The sequence below is a fragment of the Syzygium oleosum genome, unplaced genomic scaffold (genome assembly GCF_021117445.2).
Source record: "Syzygium oleosum isolate NSW1041296 unplaced genomic scaffold, Sole_v2.1 Sole_v2.23, whole genome shotgun sequence".
NCBI classification, from domain to species: Eukaryota; Viridiplantae; Streptophyta; class Magnoliopsida; order Myrtales; family Myrtaceae; genus Syzygium; species Syzygium oleosum.
Genome location: NW_026607507.1, coordinates 2703902 through 2715527, shown reverse-complemented (window position 1 = coordinate 2715527; position 11626 = coordinate 2703902). Strand labels below are relative to the sequence as shown.

General features: G+C 41.0%; 1 protein-coding gene across 1 annotated transcript; it reads right to left on the bottom strand.

The window, feature by feature from the left end:
* Window positions 1-8988: 8988 nt before the first annotated feature.
* On the bottom strand, window positions 8989-11130 carry LOC115682791 (protodermal factor 1). Its single transcript, XM_030607128.2, has 3 exons — window positions 10870-11130; window positions 10030-10504; window positions 8989-9570 (listed from the first exon to the last, which is right to left on the bottom strand). Exons 1-3 carry the CDS (start codon window positions 11039-11041, stop codon window positions 9234-9236), a joined length of 984 nt encoding a protein of 327 aa, XP_030462988.1. The 5' UTR covers window positions 11042-11130; the 3' UTR covers window positions 8989-9233.
* Between the last annotated feature and the right edge of the window lie 496 nt (window positions 11131-11626).

Sequence of the window (11626 nt, the reverse complement as noted above, 5' to 3'; positions counted from 1 at the left end):
ACTCGCTGCTGCGCATATTAAATAAGCGATGGATAGTGGATACCATACCACCACTGGTTCCATTTTGAGAGTGAGAGAGAGAGAGAAGGGGAGTGAAAAAGCCAAAAGTGAAGCCGCGTTCAATGCCGCGGGAAATTAAAATAATCCAGCGTCACCGATTATTTTTTATTACGTTAGATTCCATTACAAAGTGGATAATGGAAGCTTTGCCATTTCCTAATATTGTAGATTTTTTTCCCTTTTTAACTATACCTAATCGATATCCGGATAGTCGGTTTAAGTTATTAGAATGTCGAGATCGGATCGAAAATGGTCCGACGTAAATCGACTTATTTAACCCATTTCGATCCGTTTCCCATGAAATATAGACCTAGTTGCTTATATTCGTACCTAACACATATCCGGCCCCGACCCATATCACTAAAATACATTTATGTTTAACCCAATTTATATCCAAAGTGAGGTGAGAGCACGGAGTGAGCAAACAAGGGTGAGAGCGAGAGGGAGTTATAGAGTTGGATTGGGTCTAAGTAAGTTGTGAATCCATTTAACGCTCATATTATTCCGAGTTTTACCATCCTAAATCCATTCATGACTCATCTACCGAATATAACTAATCAATTTAATAATCAGTCTATCAAATATGGGTTAAGAAATGGATCTGTGACCCATTTTGACGGATCTTGACTACTTTCTTCCTATTAAATAACGAGGGAAAAAAAATGTAAAAAGGAAAAAGAAAAAAATGCATATATGCCCAAAATGGGAGTGGGGCTGGAGTGCACTCGCAACAGGGAGAAGCTGTCGCGGGGGGCGGGCTGCGATTTGACCTTGGGGTTCGAGCGTTATTACGGGTTTGACCTTGTTGTGTGGCTTTACCTTCATTTCATGCCACCGACAGATATAAAATATCGGAATTTGGAGTGGGGCCCACACCCACCTGGGCTCTGTTCTTAATCTTTCTGAATTAATCGCTCGCCCCTTTGCTTTAAAAAAAAAATTTAAAAAAAAAGGCATAGTTGATTTGTTTATCTAGAGTCCATGGCGTTTTGTCTATATTTTCGCACCGGATGAATGGTACGTACATTTTGGAAATTGTTACATAGATATGTTCGTCTACGGGTCAATCATATCTGCCGACCGTTCCCGCGGCAAATCAATTTATCGACCATCTAAAGGCGATAATGTAGGCTATGCCTACATCTTAGGGTAAACCCAATATTAATTCTCTTTTTTTTTTTATATTTCGATATCTTCTCTAATGGAACATTTCTCACGTCGCTTTGTTTTTAATGAGATTCATATTATTTCATGTCTAATGCATACTCTCCTGATCTAGATATGAAAGTTTAATAAATATGTTTTTGGAGATTAGATACCCCAGCTTTCAATTGGTTATCGCATGAGTTTCGGCGTCTTGCTGAACCTCGAAGATTTTGCTCTTCCAAATATTATATCTGTGTTTGTTTGGCATGCTTTGGTTATCTTCGAATCGCGATGGTATAGAGGAAGTCAAAGTTAGGCGCGCACTACTAATTGGCAATACCGAAATTATTGGAAAAGGAATTCCCGGCGTGAGCTCATAACCGACAAAGATACGAGATCCAGTGATCGGCTGCCAATTTTGATTAACAATTCTTGTGGAACGAGTGTGTGCTTGACCTGATTGGTGCCTCCGTTGGTCCTCCTTGTTTTTCTGGGTTTGGCTTCGCCTTGTAGTATTCCCGAATTTTGTCATATTTCGATTTGCTTTACCAAGAAATCTATTTGTTTTGAGCGAACCCAAGAAGCCGAGTCGTCGACATCATCTGCCCTGCTTTTCGTGGGGGGGAGTCACATGAGCGATCTCCGCATCGCCTGTCCTCTTCTTTCCTCCGAGCGAAACCAGCACGTAAACTGTTCGGATCTGCTACGCTCCGTCCATCGAACGCAAGGATGAGCCGCAAAGCTTCCTCATCACCGATCAAACATCCCCACATGAAGTGAGGGATCCTGTGATCTTGCGATCTTTGCCTCCGGGCCATCGCCAAGAATTTTCAGCGGAGGGGTGTCGGGCGACTGCCGAGCAGGGATTGGTGGCAGTGTAGGCTGGAGGCCCGGCAAGATAGGGTTCGGCCCCTCTCTCTCTCTCTATCTTTGCATTTAATACCCGTCGATAGCAATTGGGCATCATTTCGTTTCGGTGGGTTCCATCTTGTGCTAGCTTCTACCCAATTCCTTGTCCCTCTGAAACGAGATTTGTTCGAGTTGTCCTAGATCTCGGCAGATTTTTGGTTTGGCCACTGCGCAGTAAGTGCGAGATTTGCGCTGAGACGACCCGACTTGTACGACCCCCACTTTAACAATCTGACGACGTCGTGTAATATTAATGTGTTCGTAGCGTTATTTCACCACATTTGTTTTTTTTTTTTTTACTTTTTTGGGTTAAAGAGCATGATGTGGCAACGTGACGTCATTTTTGGAAGCAATAGCAATCTTCTTATATGGTTAGTGCTTATTGGGTTCTCCAAATAAATCGAATCTATCTTATGCTATTGATAAGTTACAATCATTTTTTTTTGGGTGCAAGCTGGCTGACATTCGGTGCATGCCTCTCTGCTAGGCCGGGTTGTACCAAGTGATCCTCATCCTCAGGCGGCAGGCCTTGTCATTTAGCAGCCTTTTTTTTTTTTTTTCCGGAATGCGGTCTGTTTTCATTTTTGGGAATTTCCGATTAATTGTAAATGCTTTTCATTTAATTATATTCTCCTCCACGTTGCTAGAAATGATTGCACGGATAATACCTTCGTTTGCAGAACAAAAAAGGAAAATTATCGAACAAACTTTATAAATTTATTGCATTTTTGCCAATTTAGCATTAAATCTTGTAATTGTGACAATTGAATCATATATTTTTATACGTTTTGTCAATTAAGTCCATATGACTGATTTTAACGGCGTTTGATGTGGCACGACTGGTATTGACGTGGACAATTATTTTAATATATGCAAATTTTTCGAAGAAAAAAAATTGGTTTTGGAATGTTACCTTTGCTTTCATCTTCACTCTCAATGGAAAGAGAAAAAAAAAAGGAAAAAAACAAATTAAGAAGATTATGCAAAACGACGTTGTTTCGCTTAAGTTTCTTCCCGTCGAATTACCAACCACGCGCCGCATCGAGTGACATGGGATGACTGGACTGTCACGTCAGCAATTCCACGCGAAAATTGGCAACAAGAGCTACATTAGAATTTCAATCAAATGTTTAGGTCTATATTTGAATAATTAAAAGGTTTAGAATTACATTGGAATCCCTATAAATAAATTTAGGTATGAAATGGTGATTTTCCCTGTTCTCATGTATTCCATCCTTAAAAATCATTCAACTAAGAACTAAAAGTTAGGAAAATAGTGGACAATTTATGATGCTATTAATTTTGTGTTTATACATAAAATAAAATAAAAAAATTTGAGGCTAATTTGTTTAAATAGCACGTACCTATCAGTTCCCTTAAAGAATTATTTAACTTCTACATAGATTATGAAAAGAATGGCCAGTTTTCGCATGTTGATATCGCTATACATGTTCTTCAAGCTTTGATGTATTTTGATCACTATCAACTAACAGAAATAACAAAGATACAAGTCAATCCGACGGATGAAACTTTATTGCCTCTATTATTCTTTAAATTCACTCTCATTTTCTCTTGCGTATAATTTCTTCGGTAATTCTGCGATTCCTAGAAGGCACAATATCTTTGTAATCGATCATCGTTGAATTGAAACATAATAAATCTCAATCGTTTAATAGATTTCAACCCAAGCGATGGTGATTTTTTCTCTAATCGATCAAACGGTGGATAATTCAGAAAACACGGGGACTATAGACTCACCCAATTTCTTCGCAAATAAAGAGCTCACGACACGTAGGCTGTCCCAGTCAAGCAACACGTCAGCAAAGTAAAGCAAAATTCCACCCTGGCACGCAATACTGGGGAAGAAGAAGTGGATAAGGTGGAAGAGAAAATAGTGACAGAAGCAAAATGCCACGTCAGCGCACAGCCCCTGTAACTCGGGCCTACTGTGGATTGTGCCGACAGTAATTAAGGGAGATTATTATAGTCTCGTCTTAAATTAAGGTTTGAAGGCTCCATAATTACGAATGGCCACGTTCGAGGAAGCTTTGATCCTCCCAGCTAATTAAATAATTCCACTTGACAGAATTCCATGTCTCGGTGAGTTTTGCACTCATGAATAATTAAAGGGTATTGTCGACGAAAGTCTTTAAGGGATTTGTTAAGCATGCGAAATACGAAATGCTATCAATTAGACACGACACAAGCGAATCGTTGCATTGAAAGGCTATGAAATCACTACATTCGGTTGCTTAACAAGTGCTCGCGGGATGTACGTTTAACAACATCCATAGCTCGAGGTCGAGACCCGTAGCTCGAGGCCTTGCATGCCAATGCTTGGAGAGAGGGAGAGTAAGAGAGAGATGGATATTCAGGATCGAGTGCTAGCGTCGATGATGGATGGCAACGACAAGATGGCAATGTGGATAGACACGGCAGCGATGGGCAGAGGCATGCACGCACGCACAAGAAAGAGAGAAGGGGTTGGAGATTGAATGTTGGACAGTGTTATGAAGTCAAATCCTAAAGTTTCGGTTGATAAGTCGAATGAGCTGACATTTATAGAAAGAGTATATAAATGCGGCATTAGATTTTTGTTTGATTATTTATCAAAATAAGTTTACGAATAGGAGGTAAATACGTGCTTGTAATTCTCTAGTTACAAAAGTGGGTGGACAGAGTTTCTTCCAATCAATAATGTAGGGGAGCATCGCTTTCATAGACATTATTCCTACGAAAAGACTTTCTGGAATTGACAATAGAATATGAATCTTCATTTGAAAGTTGTTTTATAAAGTTGCGGTCAGAAAGTGTCGAAGCAAAAACAATACATGGAGAAAAAGGACAAATTGGAAAAAAAAAAAACGAAAGAAAGAAAAGAAATGGAGAAATCGATATTTAATGGACTGAATTGTTATATAAGTTAATTTTATTAAGTAGATGGTTCATAAATGAATTTACAATGATAAAGCTAAAATAATATAAGTGTTAAATGGGTTTATAAATTATTTAAATTCAACCCACTTCTGTGGCTCGCTCTTCATTCTACTCCACTATCATTTGATCTTGCGCTTGCTCATTTAGCGTCTTTACCTCAGTTTTGGTACGGATTTTCCTAAATCGTGTTAAATATAAAAGTATTTTAGCAATATGGGTCGGTTCGTGTACGTGTTGGATATGGTTTGGGTCAGGTATGAGTCACTAAATTTGTATTATATGGAAATTGATCAAAATTAGTTAAATGGGTCAATTTGGGTCGGACCATCTTCGGCCCGGCCCAAACTTGACCCAAACCCCAACGACCCACCTGACGAAGGGGATGGCAGATGGCACCGAGATCGAACATTGGAGATGGTGGAGCGGCTCATGCATTTTCAAATGCTAAGTTCTGTGGTTCTTGAGCAAAACCTTCGAAAATGAGCAAATCTTCTTTAATCTCCCTGAAATTAAGCTCAGGTCACTATCTGTGCCCACAAGTTACAATCGATCAAGCTTCCCATAGATATGCGAAAATCTAGTCGACGGAAACATTGGTCAGACTCAAAGCGAGAGGCAAATTGAACCCCAGCGGGCTTAAGTGGCTCACGTTCGCATGAACCCACATGATCTTTTCATGGAGTCCACGTTAGCGCCGGCCGATCAAAATTGGGCGAATAGACTGAATTGACACAAATATAAAACGTTTAGAACTAAAAAAAATTCACTAAATTGACACAATTATAATAGGGTTAAGACTTATTTGGTAATTTTCCCGGTCCGAGAAAGACGAGAGGACATGATGCGAACGTTAGATATGAACCGATGGTTTTCGTGTCGGTTCGAAACGAGGAGATCAATTTCCTCCGATTCAACACATTTTTGGTCGGCCCACTGACTTTAACCCTAGCAACGCGCTCTAGGGGACCCGCCCAACGAATCAATTTTAAACACCGACACTTGGATTCCCAAGTTAATTTCTCTCGTTCTTGACTAAGGTGTCCACATCGCAATCTCTCCTCATCGATCGGTCGCTCTCTGCGTGTGCCCCATGTTTCTTTTACGAATTCACGACTTTTTCCCACCAATTTGTAATGCAACATGAGTCGTCAAAATCGACGGGCATCGACAATTGGATATGCACGACGACGACGTCCGGTTGAAGCGTTTGATTGGGACCTCAATGCTCGAGTAACGCACTAATCGCTTGACGGGCATTGACAATCGGGCATGAAATATCTTTCTAGAATATGGATGGATTGAGATGTGAATCAACAAGTGCTGCGAAAGGATACCTTAATAATTTTGGACTAGAAAGTAAATAATGAGAAATTTAAATGTATGAAAACCGGAGAGAGTCGCAGTTAGCCGTTTGAATTGCATGAAAGTAAAGATAAAGATAACTTTACGAGAAAGTTGAGATTTTTGATTGATCGGGGATTTCACAAAGGATACACTTGGAGTATTTATAACCCTCTACCGATGGTATATATGGTGGTTACATACAACAGTTACTGAAATAGAATTAACATCCTTATTCTATCGGTGGTTATGTGAAGTTACACAATTTCTTATTATCTAACAAAACTTATCTGCAAGAATATATATATATATATATATATATATATATATGTGTGTGTGTGTGTGTGTGTGTGTGTATATATGAAAATCTCGCTATTTGACAGTTACATGTCGATGTCGATGACTTCATCTCCGATGCAGATTCTTGTCGATAACTAATATATGCTGCCGATAACTTTATCGGAGAGTTATCCATTCTTTTCAAGCCGTCGATTGTCCAACTGTCCAATTCATCAATGACTTCATGTTCGCTGAACTCACTAAGTCTGTCACTTGTCGATTATAATCAATAGTTGGTCATTTTTGGGCTTACTAAATTAATGAATTCTTAGATTATATCTTTATAGATGTCCAATTCGCTTGTTTTTAACGGGATTTTTGGGTTTTCAATTCCATCAACTCTCACATTCGCACGTGATCGTCTTGTTCATGTGCATCAAGTGAGGTTCTCAAATCCCCTTAGGTGGCCAGTGTGAAATCATAAATTAGTTATTTTAAGTGAAGACATCGCGATTGGAATGCAGAATTTAGACAGGATGAAATATTTGTTCTCACTCGGCCAAACTCCGAGGACTAGAATTTGACTTCAACATAACAATTTGAAGTAGCAAGAGCCGCGTACGCCCATGGGATGAGATGACACCAATCCATAAAGACACCCAAATCGTCGTGTCTTATTGTCAAATGTCGATTAGATTGACTGATTTATTAGTTTAACAATGTCAAAAGGAGGAGCTTTTGATGTTGCTGTTTTATGGTGACAACTTCTCCTTTTGCCTTTTTCCCTCTGAGCAATGACCATAGTGAAAGTAAATGTTGTTCAGTTCCCACCTCTTTTTGTACTTCCCCCCTTTTTTTTTACTTTTCTTAGAAGGCGTTTCTATTAGACTATGGCTCGAAATGACTTCCATTTAATTTGGAATCTACACAAGCTCGTGAATTTCGGGACGTTCGGTGTGTTTGCGGGGTTATGGAAACAGAGGTGGACGATCAAAGATGAGAGGAAACGGCCCGCTTCGTGCCTGGACAAACTAAGTCGCCGGGCAAGAGCTCGGTCAAGGAGTGGCTGGGCTCATGGGACAGTTCGGAGTAGCTGCTGTGTTTTTCAGTGCGTTAGCCGGCGCCCGGGCCTATTTGGGCAGGCGACGGGATCCTAACGTGGCCCTGATCCAAACTTGTTGAAATTCTATTTTCAAAATTTATTTTCTAAAAAAAAAAAGTACTTGCGAGAACCCTAGAGAGCTTTGAGAGCTATCATCCAAGAGAGTTGAAAGCGTTGTGAATACTCCTCTTTTGTGATTTATTCTCGTGGGTCTACGTATATAGCACTTAATGTGAGCGTTTTGAGTGATTATAATCTTCTATTTCCCGGTTATAATGGAACCATCTCATTGATCTTTTTCCCTTAAACTAGACACACTCGCAAACCGTGTACATCGACCGTGTTCAGATTCTATTTCTGCAATTACTCGAAGCGTCTCGTTTGTCCACGCTTTTCATGATACTGAAGGCAATAAAACCTCCCAATCCCATTAAAGGGCTTTTGGTGCCACCACAATGCGTCATGTCCTCTTTGTTTACATGCTCGGCTTGCAATAGCTACTTTTCAATTTTCTAACCAGCCACGGAACCTCTAGATGGTTTTTGTAGCATACTTATCTTAACATATCATCAAATTTAAAAATAATTATCAGTATGCTTTAGTACAATTCTATGTTCCTCACCTGAGGAATTTGGAGGGAACATAGCTAGCTTGTAATCTTCTAAGTCGTTGGACATCCCACCGGCCCGTCAACAATAAGATCCAGCCCCAGCTCGCAACGTTCATTAGGCTGACATGAACAGTCACAGCCCACCGAACGAATCTCACTTCCCATCTGAATCTTCTCCCCCAAATAAGATCTCTACAACTTCTTTAGTGTCCCGACTTGATAGATAAAAGTGAGTAACTTAAAGTCAGGAAATTGGTTGTTTAATTTGAGTAAAATGAAGTGATTTAGGTTGGTAGTTTCATAAGGTAGTGCAAAAATTGGTAGTTTACAGACTATTGAGAAGAATTTGGAATTTCATAAAAGCATCGGTAAGTTATCAAATGACCGAAATTTCTCTTCCTCGAGCCTCGAGAACCGATCCAAAATTACTCCACGAGAGGAGATTCATTCGCCTCTTTTGCTATCAACTATAATGCCATTAGCTCTTTATCTCTCATTCAAGGTTAAAATGACGACAATCGATGATGAGTTCATGTCATATTAGTGCACTTGTATGATCCCACATGATTGTTTTCGAATAGCATTCAACAAGTTACTCCAACCCTACAGAAAGGAAATGAAAGGCGAATTAATGTCTACGTACCCCAATCCATGGGAAATTCGAAACCGATAATTACCGCTGACGACATTTGACGCATGCTAAGTTACGCTAAATCGTACACAAACGTACATGAAACAGACTTCACCTCAAATCCCAACTAAGGATAAGAGAGCCACCACAAAAACCACTAACACATATTGCTCCGACAACCTATAATAGCCAGACAAACAGTGACGATCGGGTTCACTTCAATTAGCCCTGGGCTTGAGACGGCCTTCGTTGGCCAGCTTGAAGAGCTGAGCTTGAGATGACGCGGCTCCGTCCGAGCCGAGAGCCAAGACGAAGCTCCGTTGGACTTGGGCGGTGGTGAAGGGAAACCTGTAGTTGACGATGGAGTTGAGCAGAGCCGCGGTCCCTTCTCGGTAGAGAGCGCCGAGCCCATCTATGCTCGTGTTAGAGAGAGCCTGAATCAGGTTTAGGGTCGCGGGGATCCCGGGGATGGTCGTGGGTACGCGGAAGGCAGTTCTCATCGGCACCCACCACCCAAACACCCCCCATACCATTCCTGGATTTGATAGCCAGTAACTGCAGTTTGTAGCAATAGACATCATCGACCGAAAGGTTAATTAATATATGTGACATCGTATACAACTATACGTGCAAAAAAGAAAACTGCCAATCTACTGGATCCATGCATATTGTTCATATATTTTAAGGGGAAAATATACACTGTACTTTCGATCCAGTTCTTGCAAAATCATTTACTGAAGTACTTTCTCAAGAATCGAAAGCAATTCTTTTGTGTTTCATCGAGTTGTTTCTTACGTTGTGTTGAGAGACTTTATATGTATATTAAGCTAGGAAAATATAATACTATTGCATCCCATACAAAAGCAACTATGGGTATTCCGTGCAAATTGAAAAATTTGGGCATAGTTGGAAAAATTGCACTCCTCACTTAGAACAAAATATACCACGAGTGCACGACATTCCTCTACGTGATTATAAACATTTTTTTTGGTCGAAATGTGATTATAAACTTACGTGTAAGGGCGGGTGAAGGGATTTGGGTAAGGACCGAAACTGAAAGGAGGTGCTGGGACGGAAGGGCTGCTCGGAGTGCCGGGATCGATAGGAGTGGCTGGTGGCGTCGAAATCACCGGAGTTGGGGTACTACCGCCTCTGGAAGTCGGAGGAGATGGATAGTAACCTCCCGTTGGCGGCGGGATGGTGGTGGGAGTACTCGGGGTCCCGGGATCAATAGGAGTGGCTGGCGGGGTCAAAATGACTGGGGTCCGGGGTCTGCCTCCGGAAGTTGGAGGAGAACGGTAGTAACCTCCTCTAGGAGGTGGCGTCGACCGGGTGGGGTCGTGCCCTTGCGGCGGGTTGCCACAATATCGGGCAGGTGTTGGCGGTGTGGGATGTGATGGAGTGACATGGTAGGGTGGCGGTGGCGTTCCGGCGCGCCAGTAAGGCGGTGGCGAAGTAACCCGCGGGGGACTCCCATGTCCACGTGAACCTATCATCAGGCATGAAAGTTAAGATTGCACATAATATGAAGGTGCAAATGGAAGGAAACGAAAAGAACAAGGAGGGGAAATAAACATGAAATGTTGGGACAATGAATTCTTGAAGTTAAAAGTGTTTTATCTCCAACATTTCCAAGAGACATATGGTTTATACATCATGATCGAATGAACTTCTTTTTAGGAGTCTTTCTGAGTACGTGATATCTCTTTCATCGATCTACCAAGATAAGCAATCAAACATAGTAGGACAAAAGTCACAAAACCTGTAAGACGTTTTCATGCCAAAACGATCACATGACAAACATGTCAGCATTTGGAGATTTCATAGTCGTGAATGGCGAAAACGGGGTTTGACCTGAAGGAGGAGAACCAGCACGAGGGTCTGAAGGAGAGCAATAGTTCTTCTCATCCTCAAATTCAATGCCTGTAACTTCAGCAAGCAAGAAACTCTGGAGAAGCAGCGACCACCCCACAACCATAACGCAACCTCCCATGAACGAAGAAACGACTTGTTCTCTTCTCGCCATGTTTCGTCACCAGAGGAACGAAAAAGGATGGAGGATACGGATTGAGGGACGCGATGAGAATATATGCTCGAGAAAGTAGGGAAGCGAGTGGAATAGTGAAGGATTCACGGGAGTCTGAGAGGAGTAAAGATGGCTGGTGGGGATGGACTGATGTGGTTGGTCCATGTATTACAGTGGCATTTACGTGCTTCTTTATCTTATAATCTGCGTATATATTTTTGCAGTGTTCGTACAAACACAGTGCTATAACTATAAGTAGGGGGAGAGCTTTATTGGTCCTCATCATCAATGACAGAACTTGCAAATCTTGGGGGATGGAAAAAGTAGCCATGGAGGACACAGCCTAATATATCTAGGTTAAGATATATAATAACCACAATCTCAATTCAAGCTACTGGAGAAAGTATTTCCAATGAATCATGTCACAAGAGAAAAATAAAAGGAAGAAATGAAACATCAAATAAGTAGGGTTAATTCCAAAAAAAAGCATCAATTTTAGGTCGAGGGATAATTTTGACCCAAACTTTTTTTTGTTTCATAAAAAAACATCAACTTTAGGTCAAGGGACAATTATGGCCCGAACTT

Coding starts and splice junctions, on each gene's coding strand:
- LOC115682791 (XM_030607128.2), bottom strand. CDS start 11,041: ATGGCGAGAAGAGAACAAGTCGTTTCTTCGTTCATGGGAGGTTGCGTT. Junction 10,505..10,869: donor TGCTGGTTCTCCTCCTTCAG/GTCAAACCCCGT, acceptor GCCTGATGATAG/GTTCACGTGGACATGGGAGT. Junction 9,571..10,029: donor CCCTTCACCCGCCCTTACAC/GTAAGTTTATAA, acceptor TACAAACTGCAG/TTACTGGCTATCAAATCCAG.